This window comes from Miniopterus schreibersii (genome assembly GCF_964146895.1).
Source record: "Miniopterus schreibersii genome assembly, chromosome: 8".
In the NCBI taxonomy this organism is placed as follows: domain Eukaryota; kingdom Metazoa; phylum Chordata; class Mammalia; order Chiroptera; family Miniopteridae; genus Miniopterus; species Miniopterus schreibersii.
The window spans coordinates 41976496-41998595 of NC_138109.1; the positions used below are offsets into that span (position 1 = coordinate 41976496).

At 34.0% G+C, this 22100-nt stretch overlaps 1 protein-coding gene across 11 annotated transcripts in view; it reads left to right on the forward strand.

Annotated features, from left to right (window-relative positions):
* Positions 1 to 19984, forward strand: part of MIER1 (MIER1 transcriptional regulator) — a gene marked incomplete at its 5' end in the record, with an annotated part of 52139 nt that extends 32155 nt beyond the window's left edge. For all 11 annotated transcript variants that reach the window (XM_081144704.1, XM_081144705.1, XM_081144703.1 and 8 more), the window contains 7 exons: positions 517 to 589; positions 7657 to 7808; positions 8565 to 8646; positions 9823 to 9917; positions 12358 to 12485; positions 14607 to 14746; positions 17058 to 19984. In XM_081144704.1, the coding sequence (XP_081000830.1) occupies positions 517 to 589; positions 7657 to 7808; positions 8565 to 8646; positions 9823 to 9917; positions 12358 to 12485; positions 14607 to 14746; positions 17058 to 17362 (975 nt within the window). In that variant the 3' untranslated portion in view covers positions 17363 to 19984. The remainder of the gene's footprint in view (positions 1 to 516; positions 590 to 7656; positions 7809 to 8564; positions 8647 to 9822; positions 9918 to 12357; positions 12486 to 14606; positions 14747 to 17057) is intronic.
* Between the last annotated feature and the right edge of the window lie 2116 nt (positions 19985 to 22100).

The window sequence follows — 22100 nt, forward strand, 5'->3', positions numbered from 1 at the left end:
ATCTGAATTTGACTTCCTGTTTTTTAGTGTTGGAATGATCTTACTAATTGAATAGTAAGAATTCACTTTTTTATCTATATTTTGAAGTAAAGTTTGTATCCATTGTCTGTATTGCATTTCACCCCATTATTATTACTAATATTTTCATCCAATCATATCCAAGCTCCTATCTATTATTAACTCATTCATCCTCACAATACTTCTCTGAGGTAGTTAATTGTTGCATCTTTATTGTATGACACAGGAACCAGGAACAGTTTGCCCAAGAAGATGGTAATGCTAGAAAATGGATATCTGTTACTAGGTCTTCCTAATGTATTTTTAAATTTTTTTTATTGATTGATTTGAGAGAATATTGATTTGTTATTCCACTTATTGATGCATTCATTGGTTGATTCTTGTATGTGCCCTGACCAGGATCGAACCCGAAACTCTGGTGCATCAGGACGATGCTCCAAACCAATTGACCTACCTGGTCAGGGCCCTTACTAATGCTTTGTGTTATTTTTAAAATAGGAGATTATGGTGGGCTCCATGTTTCAAGCAGAGATTCCAGTTGGCATTTGTAGATACAAAGAAAATGAAAAAGGTGGGTTATTAGTAAAGTTAATAGCTGAATTTATGTTTTTGAAGTGATGAACGGTTGTTTTATAATGGGATAAGAACATGACAGTTTATGTTACCCCATTGAATTTTGAAAGAGGGCCTGCATTATTTCTGTAAGAAGAAATATGTTTACTGTTTTTTTACTTTTGTTCACACAAGTCTAGTGAAAAAAGTGAATTCTTATTTTGGTATTAAGTGACTTAAAACATCCCAACTTTTTATTTCTTTTTTCTTCATATTTTAAATACTCTGAATATACCCTTTCATAGCCTGTATAATTTAGATTTTAAAAGTTATGTCAGTGGGAACTGTTGGACAGGTCTAAAAAAAACTTAATTGCTATAGAAAGCAAATTTACTTCTGAAACTTAACATTACTTATTAAAATGTATTACTTTGATATTTGTGTATTTAAAATAATTTGGGAAACAACATATACTTGAAGTCTTTCAGGTTACTCACTTTAGGTGAGTTCTAGAAAGAATGTTGTGGGTGTATGTGTGTTTTCAATGAGTTCATGTGCAATGTGACATCACTCAGTGCTAGAAATCTTTCTTCATTTCTTTTATTTCAGTTTTCTCCACATTTCAGCTTACATATGCAGATCCTTTTGGAGTTGTAGATGTCTTTCGTTGTTTGTTTTCTTTTTAGCATCCCCTCCAGAAATTTACTTTATATTCTCAGTGTTCACCTGCTTTCAGGGCAAGCAGCAGATCAGAGGTAATTAAGGGAACACCACAGACTGGTAAATTCTAGTGACAGTAAAAATGTTTTAACACACCAGTAACTGCTTGCCACTCACTTTCAAGTTAATTCCTACAACACATAGGAACATTAAAAATATCAATATGGAGTGACCTAGTTACATAGAAAAGTTGTGCATATGTTTTGTTAATACATTGTAATCGTATGTAAAAATAAATGATTCATTAGCTTTTATATTGAATTTTTGAAATTGAATTTTCAACGTTATGCTTTACCTGTGTTATATAATGGTTAGTATATGTTCATTGAGTTTTTTCTCTCCAACTAAAGAACTGAAAGTTAGACATTTGTTCCATGTTATTAAATTTCTTTATTAAGCTCTATTACAAATTAATTTAAAATTGACTATGAAAGATAGTGCTTGTCTTTGAAATTTTGTATTTTGTCAATGGGAAGGAAAACTCAGTTTTATATGTGGCAAGTTAATGTTATGGCTAAAGATAGTTTAATTATCTCAGTGTGTTCTGTCTTTTTTATTTTAAAATTTTTTTGTCATATATCACAGTAAATAAGTGATCATAATCTCTAATTTTCAATTTTTCAATTTTGGTTTAGTATTTTTAGTTTTAACAATTTTAGAAAGCAATTCTTTTTTGCCTTTTTTTTTTCAGACAAAGCAGTAATTCATGAAGCTTTCTCACTTTGAGAATTAAAGCCTATTATATTGTGTGAGGATCAGAGTAGATTTAGCAAGGTGATACTGCCTTGGAGGGGGTCACTGTGGTATAGGGCCTGTCCTCTGCTTTGTAGCTACAGGAATTGAAACTTTTGTTGTGATACCCAGAATTTGTTTTCACTTAAGGTACCCCATGCATACAAACCAAACAGATGCAAAACTTACGTAAACCACATTGTTAGAAATAAAGCTGTGAAAGGGACTGTGCTTGGTTAGTGCGATCTTTTCTTAGAAAAACAAGTATAGGATATTTTTCGTTGGTTTGGTGAGCACACATTCAAAAGGGAAAACATTTGGTTTGAGCGATTTTGATAAAAGTTCCATAAAACTAAGATACCCTGATATCTTCACTGTGGGAATTATTTGACAGGTGGATTAGGATTTTTTCATTGATACAAGGAAACCCTGTTACTGAGTATTTGGACAGACAGTGACAAATTTTTTCTCTGTGACATCTGATTTCTTTTTTACTAGGCTCTATGCAGATTATATATTCCTCATCAGTTATCACTCCTAATTCAAACAATTATATAAATAAGATTTATTTGTTACAGTCAATTCAAAGCATGTTCCTTTGAACCTATACCTATTCTAGTCACAAAACTTAAACTACACGTTAACATTGTCTTAAATTTTTGTAAATTATCATTTATTCTCAACACAGTATGTTATAATCATTTATTCATCTTTGTATCCTTAATACCTAGAGTGATCCTTGTCACATAAGCACTTAGTAAACATTTGGTGGCTGGTTATTAGGTGGGTGCAGAATGCTGTTAACACTACTGATACAGAGTCAGTAAACTTGGATCAGTATCTAGGTATTTGACTTTGTACATATTTCTTAATTTTTTTCCCCTCATCTGTAAAATAGCAACATTAGAGCATTTATTTACAGAGCCTGTTGTGAGGATTTATATAGGACATTTTTATGTGTAGCACTTAGCAGCATAGTGTCTGGCAAATAGTTAAGTGCTCGGTAAATGGCATTAATATTCAATAGATGATTAATTTTATCCATTATATTTAGGTTTTATTTAGATTTTTCAGAAAGCATCAGTTTGTGCTCTTTTGCTTGCAAGTGATTAAAACCCAGTTCAGTTTAGCTTCAACTAAAAAGAATTTACCTGATTGCTTTACTGGAAAGTTCTTTCTTTAAATATAACTAGATTCAGAGGTTCCTCTATCAGGTGTCCCTTCCCTCCTTCTCTCTTTTTTATTGTCAGACATGCTGAGATGGCTACTGGAAACTCCTGGCTTATACTTTACACTGTCCTTGTAGCTGGAGAACCAGCAAAAATAAGAACTTCCCCATCCCCCTTTACTCCAGCAAGAGTTTAAAGAGAGCCTCTGTTGACTCAGCTTGGGTCATATACCAGCCAGAAATAATTATGGTGACCAGAGAGATGAGTGAGTAATTTAGTTTGCCCTGGCTCCTTTATCTGCTCTTGGGGCTCCCGGGGGTGGTGTCAGCCCCACTCAGAGCATATAGGAATGGTTTAATTCCCCAAGATGATGAAAAACATGATTTTTCAAAGTTATGTATGTTTTATTTATGGACTAAACTGAGTAGACAGTGCAACTTTGTGGTCAGACTAAATAATTTGAGTGCTGGTAAACATTCTACAATCAAGCCTCCCATTACTCCCACCACTAAGAATTATCTGGCCAAAGTGTCAGTAGTGCCAAGGTTGAAAACCCTGGACTAATTTAATTGAGAATTTAGATGGGCTACTTAGGAAAAAAGAAAGTCAAGATTCAGGCTATTCCCAGCCCAATTTTCATGCTTGCGTGTCATAAGTTTTAGAGTAAGTAAATGATTATTAGGAATTACAAAGCAGTGAATAGCAAAGGACCATGTAAATTGTTTCTAATGAGCACTTGACATCGATTCTTAAGTTATTGAAAACTGAACATGTGCATTTCTCTTAGTTAATAATACTGTCAAAACAGGCATTTTATTTAACTTTGCAGGTTTCTCTCACTATCCCAAAGTAGAGCGTTCCTATGAAACCTTTTGTAAGCCAAAATGGCACAAAGCCGAGAAGCAGTTACATTAGCCTTCTCCCCTTACTCGAGGGCACTACATTCCAGCACTACCCCCGCAGCAAAAGCAGTTGTACCAAATCCTATATATACTTTTACTTAATACATATATGTACTTATGATAAAGTTTAATTTATAAATTAGGCACAGTAGGAGATTAGCAGCAATACTAATAAAGTAGAACAATTACAGCAATATACTAATAAAAGTTTTGTGACTAGGGTCTGAAAATATCGTACCATACTGTACTCACCCGTGTGATAATGTGAGAGGATACAGTGCCTGTGTGATGGGATGAAGGGAGGTAAATTACGCAGAGCTCTTCAGACCACAGTTGACTGTGGGTGACTGAAACCACAGAGAACAAAAACGCTTATAAGGGGTAGCTACTGTACCATTAATTTATGGTACGCTTAAAATTTTTTGAGCATTCCCAGGTGCAAAAAATAACCTACCAAATCATACCAAATAACACATAAAACCTAAAAGAACATTATCATATAGTAAAAACAACAATGATATGAGGCTTCTCTGTTACCGTAGGACACATCTTGCCAAGGGATGCACAAAATAAATAAAGATAGATCAATACTATGGCAGCTTGATGCTGAAATGATGAATGTAGTATCCAGGGCAGAAGCCTGGGGGCGCCACTCAGGCACGCTGGCTCTGTAAAGGCTCACAGCAGAACAAATGCTGGACGCCATTGTCACTTTTTGCCTTTTTTCAATCAAGCGAAATTGTTTTCAGATATCTTTTGATTAGCAAAAACAGCTACTAATCTAGGCCTTTCATGAAAGTGAAGTTGTGTAACTGGAAAAACTCAAACGACTTAAAATTTATATCATTAATCATAGTATGACCTTTTAAGATCGGAAATTGCTATTGTAAGCCTCATTATTACAACATAATGCTGATTATGGATCACCATTTTCATCCTCATAATATAGAAATTAGAATTTTTACTTAGGCATTAAAAATGGAATAACACCAAAAAAAAACACTGGAGGTTAATAAATGCACATTTATTCATTGGGAATTAATCTCCCAGGTTGCTTATGGTTTGGTTGTGGTTTCTCAGCTTTCTACATTAGTTACACAGATACAATAAACTTTGTTAAGTTATTTCGTAACTCATTTGGCTTATCTGAGAAAAGCTTAGTTTGATTTAAAATGCCATAAAAAGCCCTTTCCCAGCTAACCTTTGATAATATAATAAATGAGCTATTGCCTTCTGAACTCTTTCACATATTTACAATCATGTAAATTATGTGTTCAGGTAATATAAGGTAAATATATTTGTGATTGCTTTTTAAATTTTCAGTATTTAGGCTTGGGAATTCATTTGGAATGAAATAGTTTCAGATGTTGTTACATTTCAGTGATTGTGATCTTTTAAAATCTAGCATGTTCCTGTCACTTTAATTATAACAAAGTATGTTTTTCTTTGTGTTACTAGTAAAGAGGGTTTTCCTGTCACGTATTTATAAGTGTTATTTCTCCTCAGTATCTTAGTGTGGAGTTCTTCTGGATTTCTCATCTCTTGGCATTTAGTCCTTTAGCAGTTGTGTTTCCTGGTTTATTTAGATCATAGTTGAAAGTCATTTTATTTAGAGTGTCAACTTCACTGGAAAATAATTTGGTCTATTTCTGGAAAGGCAACATGGTTTATTCTCTGTGAAAATGCTAATTGTTCTCACAGCATGGTCATTTTTTTAGTATATTGTAATCGCATAAAACCAAGTGTTATATTCTCAGGGCTACGTTATCTAGTCACAGCTCTAGGGGTCTGGCTTGTCATTTGGCTCCATCTGGTGATGCTTGTGTACTCAATTTAAATAAGGTGATCTATATATCCTTGGCTACCTGGGACTTCCAGAGTGATTCCAGACTTACCTCCCAGGTAGTTTGTGTTGGTTTCATAGACTTTATATGGGGGTATCTATCTGGGAGAATACTGGGGGCTCAGGGACACCCACCCTTATCTTCCTCCTCCTGAGTCAGGGTTTCCGTGTAATAAGGCCTTGTCCACCCCCTAACCATCACTCCAAGAACAGAACTGCAGTCTGCTCCCTTCAGTGAACAGAGACTGAGCAGGGAATAGAAATCAATAGCAATATATTCAGATTCACTCTATCATGGGAGTTTTATTGTATTTACAATTTAGAGTTTCACTGGAATTATACTAGCAGATTTAAAAAGGAATGAGATTTACAAAGGAAAAGTTTCTAGAGATTATCTGTTGAGCTGTATTTTAAAGAATATAAATCTTGGGAAACAGAAGGGTAGATTATTTGAACTGTATGTGTGTGGTGGGTAGGGCAGGCAGTATACATGAAAACACTTAACATATTGCCTGGTACATAGGAAATGTTTAATTAACTGTTAATTTCTTTTTTATTGCAAAAGGAACTTGAACACTGTCAGTTATCCTTTGTCCTTTGTCCAGCTGGCTTTTTCCTATTGGTATTTAAATGATAATGTCTCATCTATCTCTAAAAATCAACAAACAAAACCAAAAACTTTCTTCCACTCTACTTCCTCTTTAGCTACTGCCCTAGTCTTCCTCACAACTCAACTTTCCAAGAGTTTGCTACTTTTTTCTTAACCTTTCATTTACTCTCCAGTCTTCCCCAGTATGGCTTCAGTTTCTATCTCCACACAGAATGTTCTTAAAACATCTCCCTCCTTGTTAGTAAATCCAGCGTACCCTTTTTCAGTGTTCAACCTGGCCACTTAACAGCATTTAACCAGTCTTACCACTCCTTGAAACATTTTCTTCCCGTAGCTGCTGTGGTGCCAACAGTTTTGATATTTTATCTTGTCTAATGTTTTTTTTCTTCCTGTCATTTAGAATTTCACAGGGCTCTCTTAGGCTCTCCTCCTCTCCTTTCACTTTTTAAATTTTGTTAAGATTTTAGGCTTTAATCTTATTATAATGGAAATTCTAATGATGAATCAAATGCTTTTAAAAAAATAGTGACTTGTTTTTATGAAAATTACTTATATTCATTATAATACATTTTCAAGCATCATAGAAAAATATAAAGAAGAAAAAATTGCCCCAAATCCTACCACCAAGAAATAAAGCAGTGCTAATGTTTGAGTGAGCAATTTTTTAGACAACCCTTTTAAAAAATATTAAACATAATATTGAATCTTAAAATGTGCCAGAATTGTTTTAAATTATTTTAAGTCCTTATAACCCTATGTGATAGGGTTGCTAAACCTATTTCACAGGTGAGGCAGAGAGAAGGGAAATAATTGCCTAAGGTCATACAGGTAGTAAGTGGTGGTGCTGTTCAAACCAAGAGAGCTGGTAAATAATCTTAAGACAGAACGTGAAAGGGCATAAAGTGGTCTTCTCTGGTTAGATTGCTTATTGACGGAGGCTGTGAAGATTGCCCAAGATTGAAGTCAGGCAAGTAGTAAGTAGTAGGACCACAGTTTACCTTTCAGTTTTTGTCATTTTGGTTCTAAGTATGAGTTATTTGTTCAATGATATGTTTTAACACAAACTCAATTTTGGGCATTTTGAAAAATAATTATGTTTTACTAATTTAGTATATGAAAACGATGATCAGCTTCTGTGGGACCCTGAGTACCTACCGGAAGATAAAGTGATTGTATTTCTTAAGGATGCATCTAGAAGAACAGGTGATGAGAAAGGTGTAGAAGCAATTCCTGAAGGATCGCACATAAAAGACAATGAACAGGTACATGAATAAGAAATGTTGTAATTTCCCCAATATAAATTAATCATATACATTTTAAAATGTAAATGCTGTCACATTCAGTGTTGTCACTCACCAAAATTCCTATAATGTTATCAACAGAATATGAAGTTATAGTCAGCATGTAAGATAGCTACTGTTAACACACTCACTTCATGGGTTATGATTTCAGCTCAAACAAACAAATCTTGATATTTCAGTTTGCCTGTGTATATTTATTAGGCTTTTTTGAGAAAAGTTCTTTGGATGTCCCTGAGAATCTGGATCTCATTAAGTTGGGAATATTGTACACATCTGATTATAATGTTCTCATGCACACGATAGACCAGTGCCTACCTCGAACCTAATGACAGCATTATTTCTTTTACCTTTTTTAGTCAGTGTTTTTCTTTTCTGATTTGTTCTAAATTATTTTAGAATAGAAACCCCAAAAGGCTAAAAAGAAGAAATTTGTGATCTTTATAAAATAATTTTTTATTTCTAAATTCCTGTGATACTGTGCCAACCAAGTTAGAGTAGTTGTTTATCCTATTTTCTAAATATTTAGACACAGTTAATTATCAGGATTGAGTTTATGTTTTTTTCTCTGTAGTGTTCCATATGTTGCATTCACTAGAATTATTTGTCCTCCAGAAAGGATGAAAACACTGGATTCTGGAAAAGCCTTTACTGTCTTAAAGAATTATAGCTTTCAACTGTTCATAGTCTGGGTCACATTGAAGCCCTTTATTTTTGTAGGCATTATATGAATTGGTTAAATGCAGTTTTGACACAGAAGAAGCATTGAGAAGATTAAGATTTAATGTAAAAGCAGCTAGAGGTAAGCATAATATTAAATTTTATTTGTTTTCATGATGTAGCAGAAATTTAAAACTTAAGCTCTTCAGTCCATGTACTATATACTACATTTAATAATACTGATCTTTCTGAATTCCAGTAAATATTTGTTTAATAACAAGTAACTTGTTAAGTAACTTGTGTATAACAAGTATTTTACAGGGGTGGGCAAAAGTAGATTTACAGTTCATATGGAAAAAGACATGCAGGTTATGATTATATTACAATAGAATAAACTTTGTGTTTCATATACTTAAAACTATAAACCTGCTTTTGCCCACCCTTGTACGGGCATTATGGGAAACAGGATTAAGGCTGTCCCTTCTTAAGAGACAAGAAGTCTATTTAAGTAAAAGTACATTTTCTTATTTGATCTTGGTGATGGCACTATGAGCTAAGTAAGAAATATGACAGGATGTTACCTTCACTTTAAAATTGATAAGACTGAGGTCTCTGAGCTGAAGTAACCTAGCCGAGGCAAACATTCATAAATAGTCATAACTAAATTCTGGGTTTGAGGTTTTTTTAACTCTCAACTAGCTACCACCCTGCTTCATTAAGAATATTGTTTATATATAACAAATGAAAGGTTCATTCAACAAAAATTGGAAGATCTGCTAAGTTCTAAGGACATAACAATAAACAAAGTCCCTGCCCTCATGGTGCTTAGAGACTGAGTAGGGAAGCTGAAAAATAGTTACAAGTTCTTAAGGAACTAGAGGGTGCATTTCGAACTTATTACAGTGGGACTTAACCTACTTGTGGGAAACAGTAAGGCTATTAGGGAAAGCTTCTAGAAGAAAATGGTATCTTTTTTGTGATGTTGGAGGCAGGAAATAATTCTAGGCAAAAGGAATAGCGCGCACAGAGTCTAAAGAAAGAACCTAACAAATTTAAACAGTTGAAAGGTGGCCAGTATAGTTGGATCATAAAAAATAAAGGAGAAAGTGGCCCAGGTTGAGGTTGGAGAGAGGTTATCATCCAAAATTTTATTAATAAGGAGTTCTTGTCACTTTATCCTTTGCAGCCATCAGTGATAGAGCTTAGGGGTAAAATATTTCCTTCATTGTGACCAGAAAGTTTCATTTTTATTTGCAGTTTTGCTAAATACAACATTTGGGGGAATATTGCTTAACAGTTTTTCCCCCCATTTTGTCAGAGGAATTATCTGTTTGGACAGAAGAAGAGTGTAGAAATTTTGAACAAGGACTGAAGGCCTATGGAAAGGATTTTCATTTGATTCAGGCTAATAAAGTAAGTAGTGATACATGTTCTCTCTTTTACAAAAAGCAATTTAGTTAACTACCCAGTCCGTCTTATATCTTTATTATTTTCTAATGTTAAAAGTTCTATAATGAAATTTTAATATATCGGTATTTAGGGCATTATTATAATAAGCATGCCTGGACTTCTGGCATATATTTGTCAAGTGATTGTTTTTAGCGCATGATTAGAAGCCTTTATATTGGACTCATTTGAAAGTATGTTCATCAACTTCTGGTTGGGATTTGTGTGTACAATGTAATTAATTAAAGCTATTTTTCACAACCTGTGACAGATTTTTTTTAGGAGGTCTTCAAAGTAATTTTGAAACTTTAAAGCATTTTCATTTTTCTTTAATCCTCACTTGAAAATATTTTTCCATTGATTTTTAGAAAGTGGAAGGGAGGGAGAAGGGCAAGAGAGAGAGAGAGCAACATCAAAGTGATTGATTGGTTGCCTCCGGCACCTGCCCTGACCAGGGCCAGGGATCGAGCCTGCAACCAGGATACTTTCCCTTGACCGGGAGTTGAACCTTGCAACCCTTCAGTCTGTGGGCCTACGCTCTAACCATTGAGCCAAACCAGCAAGGGCACTTTATAACATTTTTGACATGACATTATTTATACTTAAAATATTTTTTACATTTGCTTAAGTCCTGAGTGGTCTAAAGTCAGTCAGATGCTTAGTATTTAATTTGGTTTTAATTAGGATTTAATTTTCCAGAAGAACATCTCAACAACTCAGCTTTATTATACATTATTGTAATTTTATTATTTGACTATTTTATTTAGTATGATCATAATTTCATATTGGTAATATCAATCATACAATGTCAGTGTATACCCAAAAGAACTTCATAATTACTTGCAGTTTTATTTTTATTTTTTTATTTTTAAATATATCTTTATTGATTTCAGAGAGAGGAAAGGAGAGGGAGAGAGAGAGATAGAAACATCAATGATGAGAGTCATTGATCGGCTGCCTCCTGCACGCCCCCAACTGGGGATCAAGCCCGCAACCTGGGCATGTGCCCTGACGGGGAATCGAACCCCGATCGCCTGAATCCTAGGTCGACGCTCAACCGCTGAGCCACGCCCGGCCGGGCTGCAGATTTATTTTTAGGTTTAATTCTCTTGCAGCTGTAACCAGGTAAGATTTTTAATAGTAACTACACAATTATATGGACTAGGAAAATGTGCTGTTCCTATGGGAAATTGGGACTGGCAAAATTGAAATCTGAGTTTAAATGTAGGAAATTAAGTAATTTCCAGGCTTATAAATAGTACATTTTTAGCAAATATAAGTTGACGAAGAGCTTGGCTTTACATGTTTCCTTGAAGATAGTAACCAAGTCTTATGTGATGGCTTGTCTAGGATGATCTTAACAGTATCTGGGCTTATGTCTGAGCTCTAACTATTTTGTCACCACATTTTCCTTATATACCTCTGGATGTGATCGGATGGTGTCCACTTGATTTGTTTCAACACATACTTAACAGTACTTTATATTTCATAAGTAAAATAGTTTCTTACAAATCCCGTGAGTTCATTTTTCTTAATTTTGCTCTTGGTTATGTTGTTGCATTTTGGTATATGACATCAGACATAACTAATAGAAAAATTTCAAGTCTTAGCATTATTTTTAAAAATGTATCTATACTCCTTAATCCTGTGTCAAAATTGTGACGTACAGGCAGAGGGCGAAAAAGAAAAATGTATGTCATAAAATTGACCTTAGGTGCAATCAATCCCACAAGATACCTACTTCAAGATAGAAATTATAAAATTAATATTGTCTTACATCCCAAACAACTCGTGCAGATACCTTTTTTTCGTTTTAAACTCCCGGTGTTTTATTATATACATCAACCCTTCCAGCTCTCCACGCCAAGTGGCAAAACAGAATTTTGTCAACATCATTTGCTAATCCCATAGGTGAACATTATGTAAGGTGAACCCATTCAGTTACACTAAATCACTGGAGTACCTTAGTAAACAAAGCATTGGCATTATTATAATCGTTTTGACTCACTGAAGACTATTGTCAGCCTTTCTAGAAAGTAAAATAATTGAGTCTGGATCACTGTTGGGAAAAGTGTTTGCAAGCTGTTTATAACATTAATTGTAACTCAAATGCCACTTACAGAGATTTACAATTGGGAAGTACTTATTTTTATAGTAAATTAAGATGATAGCTGTTTAAAAGCATAATATTGAATATCTGAAGACCTGTTGCCAATGTATTATTTCTCTTAATGGGTGTTTAGAAAGAATAGTTTTTAACACAGCTGCTGCAGTGTTGTATTTTATACATAGTAGTGTATGTTACCTAAGGACCAGCTAAATTTGTTTTCTAACTTTGGATATTTTTTATGAAATAAGTCCTTTTAGGAAGGGGTGATTCTTAAAAACAAGTGTTTATTTCTTATAGGTTCGAACAAGGTCAGTTGGTGAATGTGTAGCATTCTATTATATGTGGAAAAAATCTGAACGTTACGATTTCTTTGCTCAGCAAACACGATTTGGAAAAAAGAAATACAATCTTCATCCTGGTGTAACGTGAGTTTACATTTTCTTATGAGTCATGTTTTTACTAAGCTTTTCTGTTTGCTTTTTGGGTTTTGTGTGTGTGTCTTTTTAATTTAATGACTTGAGAGAGAAAGGGAGAGAGAAACATAGATTTGTTGTTCCATTTATTCACGCATTTTTTCGTTAATTTTTGTATGTGGCCTTGACCGGGGATCGAACTCACAACCTTAGCACATCAGGATGATGCTCTAACCAACTGAGCCTATCTGGCCATTAATTTCTTTTTTTAAAAAGTAAAAATTAACTTAGCATAACTCTGGTTATTTCAATGCTCCTCCACCCTCCTGGGTGGTCTTCCTGACTCTTCTTCTTCCTTAACCATCTGGATGCCATTAATCATTAAGAAACAATAATAATTCTTTCACAATATCATTAATGTATTCAGAAATTTAAAATAACTTTGATATCTAGTCAACTCTTATTTCCTTTGCTTGGCTTTTAGCATCCTCCATTATCCATTCCCACCATACCAAATTTATTTCCAACAGTTCCTCATCATGCATCATCTGTTCCTATTAGCCTTAGTTTCTGAGTTCCCTGTGGTATTCATCATACTCGTTTGTTTCTGTGTGCTTCAAATTTGTTACACAGTTGTTCTATAGTTAAGATGAATGGCATAAAGCTGAAGAGGTCTTAAAGACCATCAAATTTAATTTCTTTCATTTATAGATGAGGAAAATACAATTAGAGTGTTAAATTGATCCGCTTGTCATATATGTTTCTTTGATATGTGTTAGTTTTGTGCATCAGATTATTGGAAGCTTTTTGAGGTCAGGTACCACATCCCTTTATTTATTATATCCCATAACCTAAGGAACAGTGTGATCATGAAGTTTGAGGTTATTGCTATACTTGACTGTCTTTTTATGGACTTTTAACACAGACTTTGAGTAAAGCTCTGAGTCCTTACACTGTTTTCTTACCCACATTCTTTGTCCTGCTTACAAAATTCTAAAACATTTGACTTAATGTTTCTATTATACTTATTCTGAGGGAATTTTAAAATATGTATTTAAGTTTTTATTGAGAATCTACTCTGTGCCAGGCACAACTTAGGCATCAGAAGTGCAGTGGTAAACAAAACAGACCAAATTCCCTGCCTTCAGGGAGTTATTCCAGTGCCGGTGTTGGCAGTCTTTTTCTGTAAAAGAGCTAGAGAGTGAATATTTTAGGCTTTGCAGGCCTTAAGTTTTCTAGCAACTACTTAGCTCTGTAGTGCAAAAGCAGTCATAGACACTGTGTAAACGAATGGGTGTTGTGTTCCAATAAAATAATATTCACAAAAACAGGTGGCCAGCTCACAGGCCATAGTTTGCTGACCTTTATTCTTGTGACTTAATAGCACTTTATAGTTTACAAAACACTTTCCTGTACATGTCTTATACAACAACTCTATATGGCAGATAGGTCATGCATGATTACGTGCATTTGATAGATAAGGACACTATACATCAGAGAGACAAGTATTTAGCCCAGGCCTGCTAACCCCAAACCAGTGTCACACATCTGTCCTCCCATCCCATAAAGTTCAGGAGTGACTTGGGGAAGAAGGAAACTTGAGTTTAATGATATACTGGCAAATAATGCCAGCAGATAAGCCCAGAAATTTAGTGAACTTATAGTTCAGAGCTAGCAGAAAGATAATATAGAAGGTGTCCAGGAAGATTTAGGGAGGTGATTCATTGTTAGGACCTAATTTGTCCTTCAGGTGTCGCCATAGTCATCAAATAGACTTTAGGGGCTTTAAAATTCCAACCTGTTCAGAAATTCTTCTGTACTCCTTCTGGTTGACATCATCCCTATCTCTTCACTTGCAGATCCTTTGGTTTTAATTGGGCCACTCTACCTGTAGATCTCTAAAATTAGCTAGTTTAAAGGCTCTTATGCATTTTTCCTATAAATGTGTAACCAAAAGCAGCTTTCCATTTAAATGTTCAGATCCTGGTGTGATTGATGAGGCACTGGAATGAATGTAAGTGAAAATTAGAATATGTTTGTTAATAAAGCCTTCTAAATTTAACCTTGCTTAATTTTAATTTTCAGCTTTTTTTAATAGAAAATAATTACTTTATCATTTTACTTAATTTTAAGGGATTACATGGATCGGCTTCTAGATGAAAGTGAAAGTGCTGCCTCTAGTCGAGCACCATCTCCTCCCCCAACTGCCTCGAACAGTAGTAATAGCCAGTCTGAGAAAGAAGATGGCTCTATAAGTAATAGTAATCAAAATGGTAAGCAACCAAAGAAACACTTCTGTTTCTTTCTGTAGCCTGGAGTACTCAGTTTTGGTTTCTATTAAACTTCAAAGCAGAAGTTAGAGTAATAATTGTAAATACCAGATGAAACATACGTGATATCAGCATACATACATACATACTAATACACACAGAATACAAATTAATTGGAAAGACTTCCCATTGATATCACTAAAAAGTAAGTTTAATAAACTGTCGACAGTGACCACTTCTTTTAAGAAATTTATTCTTTTTGAGTAGCATCTATTTTCTTATCTGGTTGGGATACCTGAATATAAGTGTTCTTGTTAACTCTTACACTCAAACTCCAGCCATTTCACATCAGAAATACACAGATATTTTTAAAATACTTTGAGAGCTTATAACACATACAGACAAAAATAAATAGATAAAAAAAGCACCGTTTTGAATATTTTTCTCTTTGATAGCATAATAACCTTGAAGGATAGGAAAAGGTACAGGAGGTTTCTATAAAAATAGAAACATTTCTATTTTTATCTCCATGAAAAAATGTGAAAAGCATACCCACCACTATGATTGAGGTTCAGATAATGTTCTTGTTTAAAATATACAGTGGACCAAAGATCATTGTAAGACATAGAGAATTATTTTGACTTCTAATTTAATAAAAATGATCTTCCTAAGTAAGACAGTTGCCAGGCAGAAAGAAATAAGTCCTTTACTCCTCTTTAGAAAGAAACTGGTAAATTAGATAAGTTCTGCCCACCTACATTCTGATACATTCGCCTTACAGGAGGGCCAGTATAGAGCTAGCTAACTTCCTTATGACAGAAACTAGAAGAGAAACACTGAGAAAAATGTGACCCTGGTTCTCTGTCAGACCTTTGGTCTCACACTGGCACTGCTGTGGTGAATATACTGTACTTTGTTCATTTGATGACCCCTCTCTATTTCCCCACTACTTCCCTGATAAGAGCAAGCCAAATAAATAAAAATTAGGGCCATTTCCTCATCCAGAAAGTTTCACTGACATGGCATCTAATGCTAGCACATCCACCCTGAAGTACAGTAAAAAGCTGAAACTCAGACTTTGGGACTAGGGGTAGAAACTCAGTTGGTACTACTTTTGTGTTTTCCTGTTTGCTTATAATACCAAATAAATAATTTTCTTGTTCTTTTTTAACCATTTGATGAGAACATGCAGTTAGCCTAGGAGAGTTTCATAAGTTACCTATAAATTACTCAGTAGCCCAGAAGCCATTCACATCAGGTGTTTAAAAATCAAGTTTCTCAGGTTTCTGAAGGAAAGGAAGGAACTTTCCAACCCAATTTTCTTTGTAAGGGACTTTATCAGCGCCTTGAAATCTTACGGTTATTTTTGACCTAATCTCAGTGTCACCAACTCTTTGGGCTTACTACGACCAAATAGTTCCTTCAGTGTCATGATGCATGATTCCCATGTGCATTCATGGTTTGAGTGTACTTTTGAGTTGGGGAAAATAGAATATTTGCCTTGACCAAAATGTAATTGAGGCTCATCCTTTATACTGAATATTTTAATTAAACTTTATCTTTAGTGGCACATTCTATATTTTTACATTAAATATTCCCAAAATTTCTACTTCATTTTGCTGTTAACTTGAACATGACCTTTTTACTGTTACTTGCTTTTATTAGAATAATTATGTTCTTTCTTTTCTCACCTATTATGGAGGAATTTGTGTTTACTTTTAGCATTTTCAGGTGTATGCTTAGATAGTGCAAGCATTAATTTTTAATATGACAGATTTTTTATATTAATGTTGTGTATGATTTATCCTTAAATTACAGTAATAGCCATATACTTACATTAAGAATAAAAATGTCACATCATCCTGATTTTATATGGCAGTATAAAGCTCAAGCTTCTAAAGAAAGAATATAATTTACATGGTTTTAGAAAGTTACAGCCATTTGCTAAATCTAAATAATTTGTGTATCTTTGCTTAAATGCAGCTTATTTTGACTGCTGGATCCAGTGCTTATTTTGTCACATAACATCCACCTGCTCTTAATATATGCCGAATTCTGTTCTTAATTCTTTACATTTATTAACTTAATCTTCACAACAGCCCTGTAAGGTAAATTATCCTGATTGTATATGTGATGAAACAGGTACAGAGAATATAAACAACTTGCCTAAGGTCACACAGCTACTCGGCAAATAGAGCCTGAATTCAGACCATACACAGATTTGATACCTCGCTTCCTTGATGAAAAGCTGTCTTATAACAGTAGCTATCTCCTAACAGTTTAATATTAGCAGTTTATGTTTCTTCCAACTTAGGGGTGTCATCTAATGGACCAGGTGAAATGTTAAACAAAGAAGAAGTAAAAGTTGAAGGGTTACACGTTAATGGACCAACAGGTGGAAATAAGAAACCACTTCATGCAGATATGGATAGTAATGGTTATGAAACAGATAACCTTACCACTGACCCAAAACTTGCCCATATTGATGAAAAAAGTGAGAGACCTGCCAAAAGGCGAAGGGTAAACAGCAATGGAAAAGAAAGTCCAGGTTCTTCTGAATTTTTCCAAGAAACAATCTCACATGGAAAATTTGAAGAACTTGAAAACACAGATGACTGAATTTTAGATTTAAAATACTTTCTTTGGAGTAAATCCTGGTATGACTAAAATTTTCAGGGTTGATGGGTTACCTTAAAAACTTGATTTCCTTGAAGCAATTCGTTAGAATTTGAAAACTGAATTGCGTCCTAACTTCAGTAAATAAGATTTCGTAATTCTGCCTTTTGCAGAATTTTTATTTTAAAACTATAAAGACCCATTTAAGGATATAACAGATAGTTTAGTAAATTTGAATGAACTGAAGATGTACATGTACCTTTTCATTGGATATATTAATCCTAAAGTTTTACTACAAGGTACTTTTTGCTTAATTTTGATGGCAGAGAAGAAAAAACGAATTTTCTGCTTAACAGCAATTTTTTTTAGTTTATTGAAATCTTTCAGACATTTTTCTCTATATACAAGTTGAGTTATCATTATTAAGGAAACCCCTCTGAATCCTGAAAGTTATGCTAGCATGATTTTTTATATATAGAAGTTTAAAAATAAACCAAGTCAGGTTTGTATATGTAAAATTGTTGACATCAATGATGTCTTTCCATATTCTTATCTGGGCTTAAGAAATACATTCTGTATTTTTCCAGATTCTTTGTAGCCTTTGAAAGATTTTTACAGTACATATGTCTTGACTGAGCTGTCCTTTCTTAATACAAAAGCTTGTATAATTTTCTTAAACTTGTACAGTTGGTAAACTTTTATGAGAGGAATTGATATTCTGAGTCTGTCAGCTTTCATTTTATTTTGCTATGGTTTTTCTAATGAATTTTTAAGTGTTTGTGTAGTAACTGAGTCATGTTTCTTATCCAGGTGGTAAAAGCATTCATGAAGGATTGTGAAATTTTTTCCCCAAATTTTTACTTATGGGCAAATAGTGTGAGAATTCTGAAATTAAGCATGATACTTAGATTGCATAGTTTGTTTGTATTTGCTATAATTTTCAAAATTATTTTTGAAGCAAGACAAAAGTTTGTTAGCTTAAATGCTTAATTGTATCATGCTGACCAGAATCCTGTTCATTTATTTTTATATGCATTATGAAATTTCCCACTTTTGCATTAAATAAACTGGGGAAAAGGTCAAGTGATATTTAGGTAATTGGCACACACAAGGAGTTGGCAGGCAACAATATTGATTTTTAAGAGGAAAAGTGATGAAGTTAGAAAAGTTTTTGGACTTTTCCAGTTACATCTTAGTTTTCCAGATTTGATAAGTGTATTTCCAAAATGAAAATAGGATATACAGTGACTATTGCTCTGTGATTACAAATAGGATCATCCATTTGCATAACCTTGCAAGAGTGCCATTTTATTTTTAGTGCAAAATTCTTGTTAAAAAATGTAGTTTTATACAATAGCTGATAGACCAACCTATATCCAAACTTTTATAAAAGATTGTTAACTATTGTTTTTCACATAGGCGTACCCCAAATGCTTCTACCAATTCATCTCTTTCAGCCATCAGTTCAAGAAGAGCTGATGCCTTTTAAAAATAAATCTGTGATCATCTTTTTAATGGCTCAACTGTCTAATGCAATTGAGTAGAGGTTTGCACTGAGATATGGTTTAGGCCTTACTCCCATGAAGTATTACTGTTAACATATGTTCAGACTGCTTCGCTCCACCAGTGTGAACAAGTCTCTTCCTCCCCTCCCCCCAAACAGTGTTAAAAGCCACTTTACAACACTTGACTGACTTCATATAATGTACATTCACTGTTACATACATATCCAAGTAAATCCAAGTTTTGGGTGGAAGTGTTGAGAAGCATGAATTTCTTTTTTTTGGTTTTTGTTTTGTTTTGTTGTACCTAGAACATTAATTTATCCAGAATGGCAGCTTTAACATGGTTGCAATCCATTTTCTAAATCAGATTTTATTAAAACAAATCCAGAGTATCCTAGCTCTTTGTCAAAGACAATAGAAATGTTTCAAACAAATAGTAATATACTTTTTAAGTTGTTGCAATATTTGAGATACCATTTTCACCTTTTATGAAAGATGCATTTTGTTTGCAGGTTTGTGAAGTTCTTGAATATGGCACATGTATACATGTTAGGAAATCTTAATCTTATCTTTTTAAAGTATGCCTAATGAAAGACATTCCACTATTATAATACATAATGCTCAGCTTTTCATAAAGAAATATTTAATTATATTTTGTGTTTATACAGGTATTTCACACAGTACTTTGCTCTTCATAATGCAACCATTATAACTTGATAAGTCATTGCACTATAAAATTTTTAGTACTATCATGAATCTAATTTGCTTAATATTTAGTACATTTCATAACTCTTGAACTCCTGACAAATTGCATTGGGAAAAGAAGTCTTTGTTAAAGCTACTTAGTCTCTCCCACCTCCAGCAAAGCACTATTATTTTCATTTGGAATGGTGTTCTGTTTATGATGTGTTTTCAAATAGAGTTCAGAATCTGCAACTCAGTTCAACATAAATCTGTTGAGCTTTAAAATGTATTTGAAATAATATTTAAATGGGCATTTAAAATTATGAGTTAGATGTTTTTAAATTTATGCATAGTAATTTTGCACTGTAAAATAATTCCCTTCTCCCATTCCGCCTGCCATTCTGAATATGCTTATTAAAATATTTTTTTAAACATATTTGCCTACTTAATGTTGTGTGAATGATTTTCATTACATTGATTCACTAGAATTACAGGTTTTGTTTGTATGATGCACATTGTTTATAGTACAAAACATACACAATGTCTGTTACTCCTGCTTTTAGACATACTCCACGAAGTAGTGTTTCAGTGACTCCTGACCGCTTCTTGCTCATCTTGGATGATGTATTTTTGTCTTTTTTTTCTTCAGAGAAATCCTTTGGTCTGTGGACCTCTAGCCACCTGTTTTCTCTTCCTCTGAACTATATAATTAAAAATATTTGTTCCCTTCTTTTGCAGTGCAGATATCACTGCAAAATATAGTATCACATAATATTTTGCAAAAACTTTTGTCAGAATATTTGCTTTGCTCTTAATGGAAAATTAAGAATGGGCACCTAGAACAATTGAGTATTTGTGAACTTTCCTAGGCAAGATGTGTGCTGATGACCCTGGGTGTGTAACGTGCTCTGTATCACATTAAATGCCAAATCAGAATTGAAGGTTATCCCAACTATAATCCACACTCATGAAAAATGCCATGTGGAAAATCATATAACAACATTATGGGAAGGAAAAAAGAAATTTCCAAATTTTAATCTGTTCTGTCTTCCTACAAATGACGTTTCTGTATCATGTGATTCTATAGATTATTAAAATTTTTATAATGAAATCAACACTGCTCTTTAATAATCAAGTTTATCCTTTGCAAAATCTTAAAGGGTCATTCCTCCAAGTTGTGGACTAATTTTATGTACTTAATTATTTGGATTAGCCTCTTCTAATACCAATTTCTGTAACCTCATTTATTATGTACCCATAGTATTATGCTGGTGACATCTGTATGTACATTGGGATTTTCCTATTCTGAACCAAGGATATTTTTTATCTTAGCTCCTATGACTTACTTAGGATGTATATTAAAGTGTCATTTTGCTTGCTCTGAGGAAGAGTAACCCTAATCTCTTGTCCAAATAGATGCTGAAAGGCTTCTTGACATTTAAATGTCATTGGTGACAACTTTTTGTTATGTTTCCATTTACCTTATACAAGTATAGGCCCAAATACTATCCAGCAAATATTTGGGCTTCTACTCATGCCAGCTCTTATGCTTGGCCTCTGGCCTCAGAGATGTGGCATGTTCTCTCCAAGAAGGCATTAGCAGGTAAGTGCTGTGATGGGAGGAAGGGAAGGCTGAGTGCAGAGGACAAGTGGGAAGGAAAAGCAAGCACCGATCTCAGGCAGCTCACTAGATTCTGCCATGTAATTCTAGCTAAGTAAGATTTTCCTCCAACTTATTATTTCTGTTAGAAATTAAGCCAACATGAAAAAATATGTTTCCCCTAAGGCCATTTATTTTAAACATTATAGGGCTGATTATACATATTATTAAGGACTCGCCCCTTTCTCTTGCCATCCACTCTGGTGGGGAGTCTCCCGATTTCCTGAAGTTTGGGAGGCCTACCTAATGCAAATTTTGTCTGGTAATTAAATTCACTTTTTACTATTCTCATCTTTAACATGAATGGTTGATTGTAGAGTTGGCTAAGTGTTTCTTTCTGCACACCAACTAGAACTTGTTTGTGTAGAGTGAGTTTAAGTAGTTCTAAAATAAATGGTCTTGCTCCTTTCCCTCTGAAAGAAAATGGATTTTGGATTAATATGAGGCATATATATAAACTTTTTAATGAGAAAAAAGAGGCAATCTGGACCCTGAATTAGGGGTGGGTTTTTTTCAGAACTGAAAGAGATCAATCAGAGAATGGCATCAGACTTTTTGTTTTGTTTAGATTTCACATACAAGTGAAATCATACAGTAGATGTGTTTCTCCGTGACTTACTTCACTTAGCATAATACCCCTCTAGGTCCATCCGTGTTGCAAATGGCAAGATTTCATGTTTTCCTATTGTTGGGTAATATTCCATTGCATGTACCATATCTATCCATTCATCTACTGATGAACACCTAGGTGGCTTCCATATCTTGGCTGTTGTAAATAGTGCTGCAGTGAACATAGGGGTGTAGAAATCTTTTCAAATTAGTGTTTTTGTTTGGACATATATATGGTGGTATAGGTATTTACAGTTATATCTTCTTGGATTGACCTCTATCA